Source organism: Labrus mixtus, chromosome 13, assembly GCF_963584025.1.
Source record: "Labrus mixtus chromosome 13, fLabMix1.1, whole genome shotgun sequence".
Lineage (NCBI taxonomy): Eukaryota > Metazoa > Chordata > Actinopteri > Labriformes > Labridae > Labrus > Labrus mixtus.
Window position 1 is genome coordinate 7,416,470 of NC_083624.1, and position 21,059 is coordinate 7,437,528.

Sequence of the window (21,059 nt, forward strand, 5' to 3'; positions counted from 1 at the left end):
AATCAGCTCTTCACGCAGCCGAGTAAAGCTCAGTGTCAACACCTCGATCACAGTGGAATAACTGCATGTATAAAAAAAGGCTGAGAACAAAGCATGATCCTGAATGATTGTCTTTCCTGGATGCAAACACTTGATCTAGTCACCTGTGCAATAGTCGGAGAAAAGTCTTTCCCACACCTGAGCTCACCATCTTTACTGTGATAAACCACATCCTGCAGAAGCTGAATGAACATGCTGCCATTAAATACGACTGTATGGCCTTCAATGTATTTTTTTTTTCAGTATGCAAGATTTGCTGCCTTTATTTAATTTTCTATAAATTTGACTTTTTTTGTTCTCATTTCTGAATTGAATAACAAACTTTCATGAACACAAATAAACACGTTCTATCTGAATTCAGCGTATTTTGTGTATTTAGTTCCAATTACATGACTTCAGTCTTCAGGATGTAGATCATACGATGTAGATCATACCCCCTTGAGAGCTTTCCTTCATACAGTCTATTTAAACCTTAGCAGAACAGAAGTGGGAGAGTGCTGTGAATAGTTCAGCTCCAGTGTGTTAAGACTGAGAAAGTAAAAAAGTCTTTTAGGCCACAGAGGCAAACATTTTAAGAGCACAAAGAACAACGTTTTTTTTTTTTTGCCATTTGTTGGTACATCATTTTGTGATCCTCATTTTTTTCTGTACATTTTTAATTCAAGGAACTTGCCTTTGAAGGTTATTCATTTGCTCCAATATTTCCCCTCTCCTTAAATCTAACAATCAGCTGCTCCTGATTCAGGAACATGCAGTCCAGATAATTATGTCCAATACTTAAAAAAGAGAAGAAGTTATGTCTGGATTCAGCTTTAAAGATTTAAAGCCCCTCCAGGACTCAGCAGTCACATCCAGGTGAGGAGAGACGTGTGGGATCAGAGCACCATGTGTTTCTCTGGTGCCTGCTTGTGGGCGAGATAGAGGAAGAGGATGCTGGAGAGGGCGCTGACCAGGAAAATGACGTCAAACCATCGGTGGTAGAAGTTAAACTGCAGCTCTCCGAGAACCTCTGTCACGATGGAGCGATACTCCAGCGGCATGCTCATACGCATCAGCAACACGGACGATACAAAATACATCCCCTGAAATACAGAGAAGAAGAAGTTTGGGTCAATCTGTTTTTTAGGAGGCTACGCTCTGGTTTCTGATAAAGCATCTCACACTCACCATGATCTGAGCCAAGACGAGCACGATGACATTGGACGACTTGCTGCTTGATATGGCATAGAAGAACTACATGTAAAAAAAAACAAAAAAAAAAAACATTCAATCTGGTTAAACCAACATGCCATGGATGTATTGACCTGCATGTCTTTAGCCATTTAACCCTCAGGCATCAGTTTAATTTACTACCCTCTTAAGTCAGTAAGGACAAAAATGTCCATGCCAAAAAACTGATATAAAAATAGAACAGATTCATATTTTTTTCTACTTTTCTTTGCATACATCTCTTAAACAACTCCAGCCCTGCTCAAAACTAACAAACATTCAATCATTTTTTAGGAATTTAACCCTTTAAATGCCAGTTTGATTACATGATTCTGGCATTTAAAGGGTTACATTCCTGATAATTACTCAATATTTTATATTTTGGAGCAGGGCTGGAGTTGTTTAAGAGATTTCCAAAAAAAAGTAGAAAAAAATATCAATCTGTTCTATTTTTATAGCAGTTTTTGTAAATTGGACATTTTCGCCCTCCAATGTCCAAACAGGGAACTACATTTTAAATCTGATGCTACACAAAAACTAACAATGCATCAAAGTCAATATTTTGGATAATCTTTGACATATCCAAGACTGATTTAAAAATCACCCAGCCACCAAATATTTGTTATGTGGAAAATAACAAATTTTTGTGTTTTTTCATAAATAACAACAGTGACATCAAGTAATCAAACTGGCATTTAAAGGGTTAAATTCCTAAAAATGATTGAATGTTTGGTAGTTTTGAGCAGGGCTGAAGTTGTTTAAGAGATTTATGCAGAAAAAAGTAGAAAAAAATATCAATCTGTTCTATTTTTATAACAGTTTTTTGGAAGTGGACATTTTTGTCCTTAGTGACTCCAGAGGGTAGTAAACATGTTTCAGAGTTCTATTGATATATTAAAAAAATTAAAATGCGCATTCCAAAATCTGTCACGAGAGAGACTTTTATTACAAAAAATGGTGCCATATGCACTAACACAGACAAAATGATGGCCAGATGAAGAGGTCAAATTTGACCAAATGGACAAAAATGTCCATAATGATGCATGAGGGTTAAGGATGTGTTATGTCATAGCTTTACCTTAGTGAGGGTGATGAGTAAGCCACGAATGGATGTAACGATTATTATTCCCACCAAGATGAAAGAGATGTGCTGGGACCAAAACTTAACCTGAGATGTAGAGAGAGATAAAGGAGATGAGAGAGACACAAGAAGATGAAATACGAGGCAGTTTAAAACAAGACAGGAGAGAGGGGGGAGAGAGGGGGGAGACAACTTTCAATCTACAATTCATCATTTTATTCATTTAAATTTCAAACGCAACACCAAGCCCCGAGTGTGAGCTGTGAAAACTCACTCGTATAATTGTCTACATGAGAAGAGATTTAAAGTGATCATTATCAGGTTCACTGCAGAGAAAGCAGCACACAGAGAGATGATAATGGTGCAGATAATTATCTTTACAGGAGGCCGCGCGGTGTGACATGTGACTCTCTCTCTGCAGGTGTGTGCGTGTGCATGTTTGAGTGTGTGTGTGCCTTACATCAAACTGGATGCCCAAGTAGTTCACAGTGATCTCAATCCCCCTCGTCACCGGATCTGTCTTTCCAACTCGATCGAACACAATGTTTATAGTGGCCTGTGAGAGACACAAGAAGGGGTTTGAAGAGAAGTCAAACTTCTTTTTTTTTAACAACATCTGATTATGTAACTGGGAGAGTGGGAGGGGAACGCCACAAAACCAGGGTATAAATAAATGTGAATGTTCTCACCATGAAGATTTTCCAAACACAGTAGATGGAGAAGAAGTAGCCGAGGAAGTTGAAGTATTTCCCCTGGAATGTCTTTGAGTACTCAATCCGCTCCTATAGAAAGGTGAAGGTGATGATTAAGAGTCAGCAAATCATTTATCACACTCAATGGGATCATTTACATTTATTTTATTTTTATTTATTTATTTGTTTATTTAACATTTAACCATGCACAAGTTACAGACGCACTGCTCTAAGTGTTTATAGCAAAATGCTAATTTGCAACACCTGTCCACGGGAGGACTTTTAGAAACAACAGAGATAAAGATAAAAAGGGTAAGAAAATAAAAACAGCGCAGTTATGAATGCAACAGGGATGAAATACAGTTACAGAGAGAAAAATATATACGACGGACATTTGTGAACTCACGTTCACGTTTTTAGGTGTGAGAACAATGTTGTTTCTCCTTCAGCCATCATTTAATACCTTTGTTAAAAACAAAGGTTTCAATGGGCGTAGTGTGTGGAGATAAATGTTAGTATCTGTGATGGCGCCTATGCTGAAGTGGCATCATGGCAGTAAAAAAACCTTATCAGTGTGATTTCAGTGACAACAGTTGATATAAAGGATGGTATAGATGCAAAGGACTCTGACCTGTTTGAACCGTGCATTTACAAGACAGGATGAACCCAAACAAAAATCTGCATTTATTTTTATTTCTTTAGAACTTGTCTGCACTAGACCAAGCAGAAGAGCATATCCTGTCTGATTAAAAGAAACGTCTATGTATCATATTGCAAATATTAGATTTTCAGCTGTTTCATTTTGAGGTTTGCCGCCAAGCTTAGGTAGGTTTGATATTGATGAGGTAGCATTAATCATGTCACTGCTGTTGACTCTGAATGACCTTTTCATAATGTGAAAGTGAACAGATAACTGGAATAACATGCATGTTAAGTCTGCTGTGCTATTGAGTACCTGATTCATTTGGGTTTGTAGCACTTTTGGCTAATTCTTAGCTTTGGCTTCTAGATATTTCCAACATTAATGTCTCACTTCTCTAAACGACCTGCCCTGATACTGAAGGAGAAAAAAAAACAGAGCTAAAAGACTTGAATTCAAAAGGTTCATAGAAACCTTACTCCAATAAGACATTCAAACTTTGTGTGTTATGGATGTTATAAGACATTTTGATTGCTCACACTTTCACCATGAGAGCTTTAAACAATGGGTTTAAAGATCTACTGGTATAGATCACTCAACCCTGTCAGGGAGAAAGGACATATGTATGTAAATGTTAGATATCTTTATCTGTCCAGCCCAGTGCAGTTTTGCTTTTAACTGTCTCAGTAATCTTTGACTGGCTGCGACCTCCAACAGCACAAGTCGTCCGCTGTAATCATCGACTGAGGGAGAGACGAGATCATAAACAGAGATGTATAGCAACTGGAGGGAAATACAAACAAGCATGTGTATCTATCTGCACCCAGGTAAACATGTGATAACACTGGGGGGGGGAGGGGGGTTTATTGGCCTTTGTTAACTGTTTCTCTAAAACAAACACTTTTGGTTCTTGGTCGTCAAAGAAATGGCACAATTCATAAAATGTAATCTGAGCCTTTTCAGGAGTCTAAAAACAGACAGAGCTATCAACTGTGCATCTCAGATCACCCACACGATAAATAAAGTCAACTTAGACTTTTAATACCAGTTTTCATTTGGCCACTAGAGGGCAGCAAACAGCAGTTAAACACAACATGACCTTTTTAGGCTGATATGGTGAAATTAAGCAAACAGATGTTTTATACATTTAGCAGACAATAACTGGCACATGGCATGTGATCACATCGTGATGGCGCCGAGGACGCTCGCCCCGGTGTGTTGGTGTGCGTTGTTTTGTCTGTTTTTGTGCGTTAATTTTTTTTTTTCTCATAGTCCACTGCACAGCTCCTACATTACACCTTTTGTACTTTTTGTGTTTTTTATATTTTATATTTTAAATTTTTAAATTCTATTTTATATATTGTAATATCTTCTTATACTGTATTATTTAAGTTGTTGTTAGTTCTGCTTTATTTCCTTGTTAATTGTTTAGCATCAATACACCAAGTCAAATTCCTTGTATGTGTAAATGTACTTGGCAATAAACCCAGATTCTGATTCTGATTCTGATTCTGATTCTGATGTGTGTATAAATACATATATGTTACCTTGGTAGCTTGTAGGTCCACAGTCTCCAGAAAGAGTTGTCGACTCAGCTCCTCTAGAGCATCCACCTCCTGCTGGATCAGGGAGAGGTCTGAAGGGAAGTAGTTAAGGCTGACTAATAACTTCATAACTGTAGTGTAGACATTACTGCATGGTTATATGAAATCAACTCAGCATTTTAAGGATATCATATTTATTCAAGGATACTTTCGCTGCCTGTTTGTGTGGAGGTAACACTCTTGATCATGCCCCAGAATCCTGTCTGTTTGTTCTGGTCCTCTCCACGCTGGTACATCTGCCTCCGTGTCATTGCAATTCTACATACAAAAACAAAAAAATGAAGTCACTGAATCATTTGTTTTATTCATTTGATTAAATGTTTTTTTTTTCATTTCTGCTCACCGTTTCTTTTTGCTGACGATCATGTCCATAGTCTGCAGCAGCCGCCTCTCCAGAGCGAGGATGTCGCTGTCTGTTACGTTTCTGTAAAACAAATAAAACAGGAGTAGAAGGCATCAAGGCAAGATTTAAATGTATGTTGCTAAGAAAACCTTCTGCTGAGCTTACCTGAGGAAATAAGACATGTACGTGTAGGGACAGTTGACTGCACCAAAGCCAGACAGCAGGGCCATGAGAGTGACTCCGATAACACCGACACGACTGATTAGCTGCTCGATGGAGAGAATGCCTAAAGCAGAGACGACAGGGACGCTTTGTGTTTTACTTACAGTCAAAACTGAAGAATAAAGGCATCATCCACAGTGATAAACTAGGCCCGCATGCCATCCAGAGAGGTGTGCACACTCACCATGTTTTGGACTCAGGATGGGGAACGGGTCTCCCAACTTCCAGAAGAAATACATGAATGTAAACCAAACCATACACGCGAAAAGAAGCTTCTGTCTCTGCACTACACGGACACAAAGCAAACATGTTTTTTAATAATGGAACCGTTCACTTTGAGTTACAAAATGAATATTAAAATCATCAGGCTTTGTCAGTTTTACTCACGCAGTCGTATGTTGCTGACAACGAAGTAACCAATGTAGAAAGGCACGACAAAGATCAGAACCAGCAGTATCACATATAGATTCAGCTTCCAGTGGAAATATCTAGAACTGCAGTACAGACAACGAGCAATAATTCAATTCAATTTAAATAACTTTATTTATCCGTTAGGAACTTCATTTGTGTAAAAGAGCATCAGTGTGTATACAGCTAGACACAAAAACATCAACAGAAACACACACATACAAGTGGCTCTATTAAAAGCAGGTCATAAATAATTGTTATAAGTGGTGTTAAAAATAAATAAGAAATAGATCATTTGTTCATGAGCCTGATGAACAAATGATCTATTTCTTATTTATTTTTAGCAATAAGCAATACGCAGAATTATACAGAAAACACAGTTTAATTCAACATAAAAATATACATACCTGCTACTTAAGGCACCGAGGATCTCAAAGATGATGAGCTCAAACATGGTACATGAAAAAGCAAACGTGATGGAGAAAACCACCTGGACGACATATTGTCGCACCTGTAAACAAACACAAAAATATTAAAGAGGTTTTGCACAAAGGACTTTCAGTGTTTGATGAAGTAGACGTATAGTTCTATAAGCGTAAAGGAAACATTATAACACCGGAGCCAGCAGTCAAAACATCCTCCTTAAGCGTTAGAAATGGTGTGACACTGTACCTCATAATCTTTAAACAGCTGCCGCATAAAGAACAACCAGCCGAAACCAAAGAACAGCACCTATGTTGGGTTGAATTTCAAGAGGAAAGAAAGAAAGAAAAGGAAATTACATGGTGAGACATTTTCTGGTCTTTTACCAACTCACAGCTCTGTTTAATAATCTCACATATTAAAATCTACATACAGCACCCTGATTAAAAAAATAAAGGTTTCAGGCAGAACTCAGAATACCAATCTAAAGGATATCTGTGTGATGGTTATTATTTAACGTTTAGAACATTTAGGAAATGACTCAACATGCTCAACAGGTGTTGTTTTCATCACCACTCACATCAATAATGTTACACACTGTGTGTGTTTTTAACTTTAATAACAATAACTCTTTCCACAAGTGGAAGTGTAAAGACCTTGTATTATTCTATTATTGTATTTTTTCTCCATTTATTTAACGGATGTAAAAATGTTTGATTTTTAACTTCTTGTTATTTTTAATAATTATATTCCTGCTTCCTGTTTTCTTGAGCTGTTGTAACGCAAACATTTCCACCATGGGATCAATAAAGTTTATCTTTATCTTATCTTTTGTTTTGATAGTTTTGCATGAAATGATGACATAATGCAGGAAGATTAACCTTAAAATTATTGTAGTAAAGCTTTATATATATATATAACATTGTTTACTGTTTAGTCTGAGCAAGAAAACAATTCACTGCAGACATTTGTTTGAAGTAAATACTGAATTAAACTGGTTACTAGTTTGATCCAGACAGGATGCTGTTACACTAGATATGTAAATAGTTTTTGAAACAGTAAAAGAAAGATGTTTTTAACTGTAACATTCACAGCCACATGTTGACTCTTACATAGGGTAGAAGATCATTTTCAACTAAAGTTTACTATACAACTTTAAAAAATAACCTTAACGTTGTAGTTCAATATAGCCACAAAAAAAGCACGAAACGTAAGATATTTTTTTTTTCTGCACACATTTATTTTATTTTTAATGAAACAGCACAAAATATCAGATTTATATTGTTTGTAATTTTGCAATAATTAATTGAAAATTATCACTCCAGGTTTTTAGTGGATTATTTACTACTTACAAAAACAACTGTTCTAGCATTTACGAATAAAATAACGTAAGCTGGATATTATTTTACTCTGAAAGTGTGAAACTTAAGGAAGTGTGTTGTTTACCTGTGAGGTGAACATGATGACTGAATCAACCACAAACGACATGATAATATCTGTTCACCAGCTTCTAGTCCGTGAAAAACTGATGCAGCAGGGTCGAAAACCCGCTTTAATTCATATTAATATAAAAAAAGAATCCAGGTTTAAGAAGGTTTAAATGTTTGAAACGTTTGTTTTGAGCTCATTTTAAAAAGGTTTGCTTCCAGCTGTCAAGTTTCAACCGTTGTCCCTGTAGACGCGTCATCAGAATGAGCCCGACACTTACACTTCCGTCTCAAACCTGTGACGTCATTTAAAAAAACAAGACTCCAAAATCAATAAACAGAATTTAGATTTTGTCGTATAATTCTTTAGGCGTTTTATTTATTACGATAACTGCAATTGATTAAATTTGCTTTAATGTTGAGGACGTCGACAAAACGGCAGTCACTTGTTTTTACTGTTTCTATTTATCCACAAAATAAAAAAACATCACAAATAGAAACTCAATAAAGTATGTATTTGCCTTTACAGACCATGGAAAATGTAGTCCTTTACAAAACACACATTTTAAAACTTGAACTTTCTAAATAATTACATAATAATTATGTACAACTTCCAATGACTATTCTCGTTTGAAGACATTACACGCCTCTTGACGCTAGGGGGCGCTGTTAGTCCTAAACAGAGAGTGTTCTCTGCCTGCCTGTAATGAGATCTCAGTCGCAGCTTATACTGAAGTTTTTTAGAGTTTGTTACCGGCTGGTGTTCATTGTGGTGGTGCACTCAACAGAAAACACTCGGGATGAGTACAGAATAGTCCCTCGCTCCTTCTTGAAGAGATGTTTCATGAGATTGTTGGAGGGGCGACATGTTGCAGAGGTAGATCATCTTCAACTTTGGACTTTTATCTTTTTGCATCAGGACGAGTGGAGGTAAGTGACATGGCTGTATCAGTCAGTTGAGAATGAAATGTCTAAAATTGTAAAAGTAAGTTCTCCTGTTTTCCTGATTATCAACAGATTGTTTTATTTTAACAAACGTTTTTGGAGCTCTTATAGCCTAAGTATAATAATAAGGTTGTATTGTATTGGCTATAATAAACTTGTGGGCCTGTTATCCCATTAATTTTATTGAAAAAAGTGGTATTTGACTTGAAATCCCCCTAGATAATGATGTGAAAGAGTGAAACCTTATACATATTTAAAAGACATGTTTAAAGCAAACCTGTTTAAAGCTTGCATTGAAACCCACTGATAACTTATCCTTTAAATCCTTGTATATTATTTTTTGCCACTTAAGGAAGTTAGATTATTTTCAGTACACTTTAAGCAAAAGGAAGCCTATTGCGTCCCCTGTGAGTTTCCCAGTTAAGGAGGGGTAGACTGCATTGAGCGAACAAAGTACAAGAGAGAGAGAGAGAAGAAAAGATGAAGATATCAAAATCCTTTAGTAACTCTTGTTGGACTACTTGTTCTATTATTCATTAGATAGTTTGGGTTTGTATTTTGCCGACTGAAAACGTTTCTCCACACCTCCTTCCAGTTAAATGAGCAATGATGAAGATGATGTTCCAGGCCTCTTGGAAAGGTCTGCAGGTGTGTTTAATCCTCCTGATGGCTGCAGGACTACACGGTGAGTTATGATGTGCCAAGAAGAAATGAGGAAATTAAACTCTAACTGTGAATTTGATAAATATTAACCTTTTGAACACTAATGGATATTTCAGGCCGGGTGACAGCACCGGAGCATCTGGAAGCTCCCGTGGAGAAGCCCTTCACCCTGACTTGCTCTGTCTCGAGGGCTCAAGGCGAGTCTCTGAGGCAGGTGCGGTGGCTTGACGTCCAGAACCAGACCCTGCTGAGCTACCAACCTGGCCTCAAAGACAGTGTGAGTGGACAGCAGCATGTGGAGCTCGCCTCCTCGCCAAAAGACACCTCGGCTATCACCATCCGCAGGGTGGGCTTCCGTGATGAGGGCTGCTATACTTGCATTTTTGACATGCATCCTTCTGGTGCAAAGCAAGGAACAACCTGCCTCACTGTTACCTGTAAGTAAATTCAATAAGGACAAGAACACCACTTTGTTACAGCTTAAACAAGAACCATTTATTTAAAACCCTGAGGGTTCACATGGGGGATCATTGTAGGAGGTGAAGTTCACCTTTTACTGTTGACTTTAAGAAAGGCAAAAAGATCTTAGGTATGTAGTTATCTTTATAACACACTACAGGCTGACGTCTGAGTGATCTGGTCACTCTGGAATTTAAAGGGATGCTGAAAGAGCACAAATTTAAATCTATTGGGAGTTGTCTATGTTAATAGTTCTGCATTGGTCACCTGACTTGACTTTTAATGTGTTTGTATGATGTTTTTGTGTGTATTGGCCACGCATCTACTTTGTGTTTTTGATGTCTGTTACTTCGATGTTTTTATTATTTGCCACTGATGTAACCCAGGTCTCTCTTGAAAAAGAGATTCCAAAATCTCAACGAGACTACCTGGTAAAATAAAGGTAAAATAAAATAAGCTTTGGGATCTTTGGCATTACATGTGGCCGATAGTCCAGAGTAAGGCGCAACAAATCGAAGCCAAGAGCTGTAATGAAATGCTGGCCTGTGAGAGAGCGCTAGAAACACACGGTTAAAGCCAAAGCACATACAGTTTGACATATCTGAAACCCTGACAGCAGCAATTCCGATGAAACATTAGTTTCTTAGCCTACAGTACAGAGCAGAAATTGGCTCTGTTATTGTGAATTTGGGAAGTCATGCACAAGGTGGGAGAGCCTTCCTCTTGAGGCCCAGGTTGATTAATGTCCATGGTGTTACAGGGAGACACACAACTCACACTTTGAAACAAACTGAGGAGCTCAGATATCAACATACTGTTGGATGAGAGTAGATTGAAACAAACTAACTTACCTTTAAACTAAATATTTAAAGATAGCTATAATGTAGCTGTATCTTCTGTGTCAGTGTTAATATTTAATTCAATTATCACACAAGCCTGCGCTTGTTCAGCACTTGCAGCCATTTTGCCCCACACACAAAGTTTAACAACACTCAGTCTTTTTTTTTTTTTTTTTCATGACCAACATTTTTATTGTTTTCAAATGTTTTACAACAGTACAAGAAGTGATATAGAACAATACCCAACAAGGGAAACACTATCAATGCAAGACAAAAAAAAGACAAACAGAAAAAAAAAATATATATATATAATTAAGTTAAATTAAATACAGGAATAAAGCAGGACGATTCAAATATATGTAAATAAATAAAAAGGTAAAAAATAAAATAAAAATCCAATCTTTTGAGTACATTGGAAAAAAATATTTTGCGTCAGAAATTCTTGACATCTGTTTGGAGCAGTTTATTCTCACTCTGCTGCTTCTCAAAATTATGATGAAAACTATTTCACTTGGAACACAACGCAACTGATTTTGCATGCCTGCTCTGTGAACTATCCACTGAAATTAAAACCAAAGCACACTAAAACAACAAGTTACTTCTCTGAACAACCTGATTATAAATCTTCTTCGGGGATTTACTGAGAAAATATTTGAATATAGATGTCCTTAACCACCCATGACCTGTAAACACAAGTTGATGAGCCCTTTGAGGCGCCACCAGTCAGGTTAATAAAGCGCTGTGGAGAAGGGGGGAGAAGGTGGGTTCAGTCTTCTAACCAGAAACAGATGCTGCAGATTCCAGCAACAGGTTCCTGTTTTCATGTGTTTCTGAATAATAGCATTGCCCGTGTTTTCACCCTCTCTGTTCTTTTCTCCCCTTTTCTCCATTACTCTTTCACTGGATGGCGGCCTCAGCACAAATCACCGCCGAAAGCAACAAGACAGCCGTCAGCGGCAAGAAGGCCTCCCTCTCATGCTCATATGGTTTGCCTGAAAAGGTGCAGCAGGTCACGTGGCGACACACCCCTGCACAGGGAGACCCTGCAGAGGTGGCCTCCTTTGCAAAGCGCAGTGACCCCATGATAGAGCCCCCGTACCAGGGGAGAGTCTGGCTGAGTTCCTCTCTGTCCGACAGTCAGCTCATCATCCAACCTGTCTCCATCCAGGACGAGGGCTGCTACACCTGCATGTACAGCACACATCTTAACGGGCTGATGAGCTCCACGGTGTGCCTCGCCACCTATGGTAAACAACCTTTTCAAGCTAGCTGCTAATGCTGATGACTACCTTAGAGAAATGCATGGCCTTTAAAGGAACGAAAATGGATAAGGTTAAAAAAAAGCCCCACACGGATAGAGCAGAATATGTCCAATAGGGTGGAAGTCATGCATCATGCAATGTATAAGGCTAGCTTACAGGAAAAAAAGACTATAGTACAGTAATTGGTTGCTGTCCTTCTTGTAATCTCTAATCTTTAAGAAGTATCTTAAAGGCTTTATATGCGATTTTTTGATCCAGCAGATGTCGCCCTTGAGCACCAGCATGAAACCAAAACAACTCGTGCTGCATTGTTGTGTTAGCATGCTAATGCTAGCGATCTTTATTATGCTCGTATCTTCACACTGCATGTAAATTTACCTGAAATGAGCGTGATCTAGAAACACAGTTAAGCAGTGAGTACAGTATGTTATTCTTCTTTTCTCTAGTCCCTCAATTAAACAACTTTTATACACGAGGGGAGGAGTCAGCCGGCCGTCCCGGCGATGTAAACAAACTGAAGATAGGACTCTGCTTTCTTGGCCTTGCAAAATTCAACCGTTGTATTTAGCAGCTGAAAGGTTATAAAATACATAAAACAATCCTAAAATGTGGTTTGTGTTTGGCTGATGTTTTGCCATGGTTTGTACATCATGTGTGTTTCAGGACATATCCATCTGCAACTGCTCCCCAGACACACATTGTCCATTGAAAGCAAAGAGCATTTTATAAAAGAAAAGGACAACTACTAAGCAAGATAACCTCTTGATTTGGCTAACTCAAACCTTGGATATTTTGGAAATTTGAAGTTGATGGTAGTTTAATACGAGTCTTGGTCTTGGCGGCATGAATGTATGCACCAAGTTACTCCAAGGATTTCAAGGCAATCCATCATGTACCCTCATCTAGGGTCAAGCTGCAAAATGTCTTCAACTCATTTGTCCCTTACACATGTTTCTTTTTCTACTTATGTGCTGATCCAATCTGGCAGAAATTCTCTATAAAGATAACAACGTTTTTGAAAAAAGTCTTATACATGAATGAGCTGGGTCGACAGGAGCTAGTGTGAAAAACAAAGGATTCAGATGTGTGTGTGTGTGTGTGTGTGTGTGTGTGTGGGTGTGTGTGTGTGTGTGTGTGTGTGTGTGAGAACGCCTTGAGCCACAGCTTTGACTCTTTGTTGGAAACTCAGGTACATCTGGGATTTAGGCAGGAATGTTGATCTTTTCTTCCCATTTGTAGCTGTTTCATGTTTTCATGATACAGCTAGGCTTTTCCACAAACAAACACAGAACAGTGTGTCCATGTGAAGAATGGACTATTGGAAGGAATGATGGAGGCAGGGAGCGAGGTCCTGATGCATGACTGTGTCAGTGTTTGCAGCAGACACTGATTCCCTCTGTGCTTTGTCTCCCTCCCTCTCTCTTTCTTTGGCTTCCCCACTTCTCTCCTGTTCTCTTTCACTCACAGTTAGCTCAACACACAGATGTGCTTTTGTTTCTAATCAGACTGTACAGTACAGTAGGTGTTTCTGCTTGATTAGCATTCAGTCTAATGTTTAATGCAGCCTCCCACCCACATCTCGCTCTCGTGTTGTGATGCCCCCTCCTCTGTCACACATGTTCCCAAACAGTGACAGATTAACCAACATATAAGCGTATCATGAAACAACATTATTAGCACCACAACAGGATTTCCTGTGTTGGTTCACTCCATTGCTCTCCAAGGCTGAAGCTAAAAGAGAGAGGGAATTAGAATAGCATTATAAGTGAAGTTTCTGCACATCTGTTTGACTTTAAGTTTACTTTAACAACAAACTTTACTCACTGTAAAGTATAAAACTGGCCCATAAGAGAACTATTGTATTATTTTGCCGGGTACATCTTTACTGGTCAGTTTAGAGTATATGTTAGTAGTTCTGTACTGCTGTAGTTCTTCAAGGTGTAGCTGAATTAAATTTATATCTATTCTGTTCTGTTAAAAGAAAGCAGTTTTGAATGATCTTATCGTTGGTTTGATGTAGGATGTTATTCTGCAGAGGATCTTAAGCTGTCCAATAATAAATCCAGAGAATAAAGTATAATATTTTCTCCTCACTGACAGGAAGTAGAAAGTAAATGTAATTTATTGCTAAATGTAGTCCAGGTGAAATGGTTCTTTAGTTGAACCGTTATTTTCCAAATGTTTAAAAGCTTTATATGCGATTTTTTGATCCAACAGATGTCGCCCTTGAGCACCAGCATGAAACCAAAACAACTTGCGCTGCATTGTTGTGTTAGCATGCTAATGCTAGCGATCTTTATTATGCTCGTATCTTCACACTGCATGTAAATTTACCTGAAATGAACGTGATCTAGAAACACAGTTAAGCAGTGAGTACAGTATGTTATTCTTCTTTTCTCTAGTCCCTCAATTAAACAACTTTTATACACGAGGGGAGGAGTCAGCCGGCCGTCCGGGCAATGTAAACAAACTGAAGATAGGATTCTGAAAACTCTGAAAACATCACAGACAGTGGGACTCGGGTGTTACACCCATTGTAGACAGTCATGACTCACAGAGTTATTTTCAGAGGATATACTTGATTTCTACATTTAAGTGTGAAAAATCAAATATAAAGACTTTAAGACAAAGTTAGCGTTCAGTGGAAAACCAAATTCTTAATTTTGTATTTCAGACTATAGGTAAAATGCATTAAATGCTCCCATTTGTAAATTATTATTATTTTTTATTTTTTTACATTAGATTATTTGTACCTTATTTGAGCTTAATTTAACCTCTCTCAGACTTTATGAAAGTCAGATTAAATGTGGCACAAATGTGGTTTAGTTATGCAGGAAAGTTTTAAATAAACTTTGGAATTTCATTTTAAGTAAGAGCCCAAATTTCACCCCAGCTTTGTGCTCGTTCACAGAGGCATTTTGGTTTGGATTGTTACAAGATGTTTCTTGTGGCTTTTGACCCACCCCGAAAATCTGATAACAATCCACACGGTTGGCGGTTAGCAGAGGGGTTCACCGCCTAGAACTCTGAGAATACGCTCAAACTATGAGGGCAAAATATCTGTGGTCTAACCGTGATCTTGCCAATAAAAATGTTTTCAGTTCCAATGTGTCACATTCCTCCTTCAACTCTGAGAGCCGAGGATTCAAAACAGACAGAGATTCATTTATGGATCTTAAGCGAACAGGAATTCACAAAGCTGGGCTCATCCAAACGCCTCACTGTTCCCAGGTATCATGTGTTGTGCTAACGGCTAGCACATAGCACAAGAGCACAACAAAAAAAATTATGTAAACCTGTGATATTTAAAGTCTTTAAATGTGATTTTTCACACTTAAATGTAGAAATCAAGTATATCCTCTGAAAATAACTCTGTGAGTCATGACTGTCTACAATGGGTGTAACACCCGAGTCCCACTGTCTGTGATGTTTTCAGAGTTTTCAGAGTCCTATCTTCAGTTTGTTTACATCGTCAGAACAGCCGGCTGACTCCTCCCCTCATGTATAAAAGTTGTTTAATTGAGGGACTAGAGAAAAGAAGAATAACATACTGTACTCACTGCTTAACTGTGTTTCTAGATCACGCTCATTTCAGGTAAATTTACATGCAGTGTGAAGATACGAGCATAATAAAGATCGCTAGCATTAGCATGCTAACACAACAATGCGTTGTTTTGGTTTCATGCTGGTGCTCAATGGCGACATCTACTGAATCAAAAAATTGCATATAAAGCCTTTAACATACAATTTTATCACAGTATAAGCGTGTTTGCTCTTATGGTTTGATACCAGTCTACCTTTTTTTTCCACCCAGTGCTGCCCAAACCTCAGGTGAGCTACAAGACCACCACTCCAGGTGTGATCGAAGCCAACTGCACGTCGGTGTCGCGCCCCCCGGTAGAGATCGTGTGGAACGTGGAGAGAGACAACCGCACCATGGGCCCCCCTGTGACCACGCAGCTCCCACAGGGGGACGGGACCACTCTGGTCATCAGTACGCTGACGGTCCAATCAGGCCTGCTGAAAGACGTGTCAGTCAAATGCTTGGTGCACCACAAAGGGCTCGAGTCACCGATTGCTGTATCTATGAACACAAAAAGTGAGTTAGTGTCTGTGCACAACCGTTATCTCACAAACCTTTATTAGAATTGTTTCTTATTTTCCCATAGAACACTAAAGGAAGACGCTGAGATTAGACGTTTTGTAGTATAGAATATTACCATATTTTGCTCCTCATGACATTAATATTCCATTGTTTTTTAATTAAGTGTTTTGTTTTGTTTTAATTAATGCTTTGTGAAAGAGGGGCAGATATTATAAGATTAGTCTTCTTTCTGTTCCTTTTCATTCAAAATTTGAGATTTTTATGTTTGTTTGTTTTTCTTAACTTTATTGTTCGTTTGAATGAAATAAAATTTACAAATAAATAAATAAATATTCTTCTTCTTCATTGATTGTTTTGCAACATCAGTATTTACACAGTGTAGTTAATTGTGTCTTTTTCCTAGTTGGGACGGCTCTCACCATCCTGATCTCAGTCACTACAGTGGCAGCCCTGCTGGTCATGTCTCTCTGCTTCTGCCTCTGGAAGTGTTTCCTACGCAAAGAAGGTCAGTGTGTGAGTGTGTCTAGCCTCAATGTCCATGTCTGTGAAGATCAAGGTTTTACAGAGTTAAAGGAAAACAAGTTTGCACCCAGGTGTCATACTTTACACACTTATACAGTAGGTGGCACCAACTGGTGTAAGGTCTGATCCTAAAAAGTAACCTAATCATGTTAAGAGTTGACTTCAGAATGGACTTTAAGTTTTTTGAACTATCCCCAATGAGGCCTAGTTTAAACCTTAGCCTGTCTTTGCAACAAGACTACGATGGACCTGTCTGAGAAAATGGAGTTTTGACTGACTAAAGGAGTTATTTAGAAGCCGCTTCGATTATGTTGTTCAAAAGTAAGTGGGAGGAAAATTCTTCCGAATCTCAGAAATATACAGAGTTTATACTGACCACAGTAAGTCTTTGTTGGGGCGCAGGTGGCCTAAAGGTTAGTTTGCGCGGCCCATGTTCAGAGGCTGTAACCCTTGAAGCGGACGGCCCGTTGAGTTTGAATGTTATTATATGATAGATTAGTTTATACATTCCACACATGTTTTTTTATGTGATTATTCATTTTCCTCTTGTCTTCTGGATATTTTTAATCCTATTTACTTGAGGACTGAATAGATTATTGCCATGGTGTGATGCTAATTCTATCGACACACAGGAACATGACATCTCAACTTAACTAGGGCCCAAGCACCCACCTTGCCACTCATATGCAGCGCATATGCCACTCTTATGCGGCAAGTGGCATATGCCATATGCTGCGGCATATGCCAGCACATGAGCCACTCATATGCCACTCATGTGCCGTGGCATATGCCACTCGTATGCAGCAAGTGGCATATGCCATATGCTGCGGCAAATGCCAGCACATGAGCCACTCATATGCCACTCATGTGCAGCGCATATGCCACTCATATGCGGCAAGTGGCATATGCCATATGCTGCGGCATATGCCAGCACATGAGCCACTCATATGTCACTCATGTGCAGCGCATATGCCACTCGTATGTGGCAAGTGGCATATGCCATATGCTGCGGCATATGCCAGCACATGAGCCACTCATATGCCAGCACATGAGCCACTCATATGCCACTCATGTGCAGCGCATATGCCTCTCGTATGCGGCAAGTGGCATATGCCATATGCTGCGGCATATGCCAGCACATGAGCCACTCATATGCCACTCGTGCCATGGCATATGCCACTCATATGCGGCATATGAGTGGACCAGATCGGCATATGCCGCAGCAACACGCTTTATTGTTGGGATCTTATGGTCTGAACACTTTTCTAAAAACCTGAATGTAAAGAATTTTGATTTTATTATAGCTTTTTAAGTTACACATCACAGAGGTTTAAATTAAAATGTAAAAACTCTGCTGGAGTTCAATAAGAGAGAAATGTCAACACTGCTTAAGAGGGCAAACAGAAAACCTGACCTTTATGGTCCGTACTAGATTGAAAGCTTTGTTATGCTTCTTTTCAGCTGAATAATCTTTCAGATGAGAGAAAGAGACTGAAAGAAGAGGCAGAGCTTCTCACAGCCAACACGAGAGTTTCTCTGCATCATCATCTTCATCATCATCATCAGATACAAAGGGAAGATGTGCTGACACAGTCTCTATAGGATGTCATATACAATCCTGTTTATGAGCAACAACTGTACAATGACATTCATCTCTGCGCTCCTTAATCTGAATCTTTACATAATCTCCAGGCTGTCCTCACATGAAGTCAACGAGGAGTTGCTGAATGGATGTGTGTTTTTTTCTCTCTCTGGCTTTTTGTAATTGATTGAGTTGTTGGTCACACATTCCTCAACATGCAGCAGATTCACTGTATGCCAAATGAAATTAGAGTGATTTTCGCTGTTGCAGCATATTGCACATCTTACAAAATATGTTGTCCTGTTAGTCTATATAGCAGCCTTTTATTCTACCTGTGAATTGTTGTACAAACTTTGTAAAACTACATTAACAAGCCACATGCAGCGCTGACATGAACATAGGCAATGTACTCAAACCAGTACACACCAATGTGCTCAAGTATAGAGCACCAAACTTCTGCAGTTGAATATAGTCCCCAGCGTATTTACCCTTGTTTGACTAACATTTGCTGAAGAAAAACTGCAGTGTCCAAATGTTTTAAATTATTATTGAGTCATTATTTTTTCTCAATATTCTTGAATTGTGACCTCTTTACACAGATTAGTTCCAGAGCGGAAGGACCAATGCTTTTGTTCTTGTTTTTATTGACAATTGGAAAAAATGTAATATTGCAAACTTTTATCGAGTACATAATCCAGTTTATAGGCACAATTAGCTTGCCGCGACCGCTTTTATTTTTTGTACCTCAGTTGAAGGCCTCCATCACTGCTGTGAGTTGTTAAGAGCTCGCTGAACTCGGCCATGTTCAACTGAGAGGGCTGCATACTTACACCTTGTTTGTGTAATACCTACTGCAGATTTTTCTACATGCTTCTAGGTCTGTTTGTGTATGTTGTGTGAGCGAGAGAGAGAGAGAGAGAGAGAGTGTGTGTGTGTGTGTGTGTGTGTGTGTGTGTGTGTGTGTGTGTGTGTGTGTGTGTGTGTGTGGCATATTTTTCAAGGTTAAATTCCACAGTCATAGCGTGAATCAATTCCCTGAGGTAGCCATGTTGAAACCTTTTTGGTGCCCCTGAAAGGAATGCGTGTCTGAGTTGATGTGGGAGAAGAAATAACATTTTAATTCCCGGAAGACACCAACATGTCATTAAAGGAGATTCTTCTTCTTGTTTTTTTTTTTTTGTTTAAATCCTTTGCTTTGGTAAATGACTCTGGATCAAAGCGGCACTTAAAGGCCTAAAAATGTGACCTTGTGATGCTTTGGGTAAATGTTTTGCTGTGTACAAAAACATTTAATCTTTAATTTAAAAAAAAAAAAGCATGATAATTGGAATCATGTGTTATCTGATAGCCCTCAAATAAACATGTGATGGCCATCAGATTTCAATATCAGTGCTCAAACAGGAACATCACACTTCTTAAGATTTCAAAGACTCTAGACAGCTTTTTCTCTGTCTGCATATTTTCACTTTATATGTATAAACCACCCAGTATGAGCTCAGAGCAGCAGATATTTCAGAGCAGAAATATAGCTTCAGAACATGTTTTCAATAAATGGAAATGGAAAACACATTAACCAGTTCTTCGCAGAATAACTCCAGTCACAAAATTTGAATCAATGCATCCTGAGCAAATGTGCAAAGTGGAACAAATATATGTATGCATCAAACTGAACAAATAAAAGTGTTAAATCTGTCTGTGTCTTTTTTGACTTTGCTTTGTATCTTTCAGGAGAATATGAAAAATATGAAATGACCCTCTGATGTACCAGACCTGCTGGACTCCAGATGCTCCTTTTTTTGTGGCTTTTTTAGATCCAGAGCCAAACTTGTGATGTGCACACACACATATGTTGTGCACACGCTCAGACACAGAGCCTGCAGCACATGTCTGTTCTGTTCTGATTTGATTTGTTTTCCCTGATTGCTTGTGTACCTTTTACAGTTGTTGTTGTTGTTGTTGTTGTTGTTGTTTATTTGGATTCCCATTAGCTACTACCTAAGTGGCGACTACTCTTCCTGGGGTCCACTCATTCAAACATGAATTTAAAATCCACACAAATTAAATTATAAAAACAAAAATGTCCAAGACGGAACAGAAAATGACAAAAAATAAACACAATAACAGGCAAAGTACAAATCAAGAACACCAGGATGAACCTATTGCATGTCAAAAAGGTAATCTCTCAAATGTCCACGTTACATCTATGCAATCAATAAATACAGAGTTGGACAAATCTTATAATTATTTTCCTACTTAAAACACAGCAGTCGAGTCAGTTCACAAGTGTTTAGAGTGTCCATTAACAAAACCATGAAGAACCTGCTTCCACAATTCTCTGTTGCTCTGGAACTAAAATATGCATAAAATACAATTTTAAAGATACAAATGTAATTTCCTTGGTAAGACTATAGCTATAAAAATGACCTCCCTCTCACTGTTCACTTAAAGGCTTTATATGTGATTTTTCACACTTAAATATAATATAAATCAAGTATATCCTCTGAAAATAACTCTGTGAGTCATGACTGTCTACAATGGGTGTAACACCCGAGTCCCGCTGTCTGTGATGTTTTCAGAGTTTTCAGAGTCCTATC

The 21,059-nt window shown here is 38.5% G+C and overlaps 3 protein-coding genes across 3 annotated transcripts in view; 2 read left to right on the top strand and 1 right to left on the bottom strand.

Annotated features, from left to right (window-relative positions):
• pdzk1 (PDZ domain containing 1) overlaps positions 1-395 on the top strand; it is a 10,839-nt gene extending 10,444 nt beyond the window's left edge. The window contains exon 10 of the mRNA XM_061053460.1: positions 24-395. The gene's annotated coding sequence lies outside the window, so the exon portion shown is untranslated. The remainder of the gene's footprint in view (positions 1-23) is intronic.
• On the bottom strand, positions 385-8,177 carry si:ch73-390b10.2 (Golgi pH regulator). The gene is made up of 14 exons (XM_061053461.1): positions 8,108-8,177; positions 6,911-6,970; positions 6,646-6,749; positions 6,218-6,324; positions 6,015-6,116; positions 5,774-5,894; positions 5,609-5,689; positions 5,414-5,523; positions 5,209-5,297; positions 3,019-3,111; positions 2,790-2,885; positions 2,327-2,416; positions 1,207-1,272; positions 385-1,121 (listed from the first exon to the last, which is right to left on the bottom strand). Exons 1-14 carry the CDS (start codon positions 8,147-8,149, stop codon positions 915-917), a joined length of 1,368 nt encoding a protein of 455 aa, XP_060909444.1. The 5' UTR covers positions 8,150-8,177; the 3' UTR covers positions 385-914.
• A 656-nt stretch (positions 8,178-8,833) lies between these two features.
• zgc:113337 (uncharacterized protein LOC503741 homolog) lies at positions 8,834-20,157 on the top strand. Its single transcript, XM_061053444.1, has 7 exons — positions 8,834-9,018; positions 9,629-9,718; positions 9,813-10,133; positions 11,912-12,241; positions 16,071-16,355; positions 16,765-16,866; positions 18,345-20,157. The coding sequence occupies exons 2-7, from the start codon at positions 9,640-9,642 to the stop codon at positions 18,350-18,352; spliced, it is 1,125 nt and encodes a 374-aa protein (XP_060909427.1). The 5' UTR covers positions 8,834-9,018; positions 9,629-9,639; the 3' UTR covers positions 18,353-20,157.
• The last annotated feature ends 902 nt before the right edge of the window (positions 20,158-21,059 follow it).

Bases quoted from the DNA above. Each gene is read 5' to 3' on its own strand.
- si:ch73-390b10.2 (XM_061053461.1), bottom strand. From the start codon at position 8,149: ATGTCGTTTGTGGTTGATTCAGTCATCATGTTCACCTCACAG. The intron at 6,971-8,107 runs GTAAACAACACA...AACCCAACATAG, and splicing joins TCATCATGTTCACCTCACAG to GTGCTGTTCTTTGGTTTCGG. The intron at 3,112-5,208 runs GTAACATATATG...ACCTTTCTATAG, and splicing joins TGGACCTACAAGCTACCAAG to GAGCGGATTGAGTACTCAAA.
- zgc:113337 (XM_061053444.1), top strand. From the start codon at position 9,640: ATGATGAAGATGATGTTCCAGGCCTCTTGGAAAGGTCTGCAGGTGTGT. The intron at 10,134-11,911 runs GTAAGTAAATTC...TGGCGGCCTCAG, and splicing joins AACCTGCCTCACTGTTACCT to CACAAATCACCGCCGAAAGC. The intron at 12,242-16,070 runs GTAAACAACCTT...TTTTCCACCCAG, and splicing joins GGTGTGCCTCGCCACCTATG to TGCTGCCCAAACCTCAGGTG.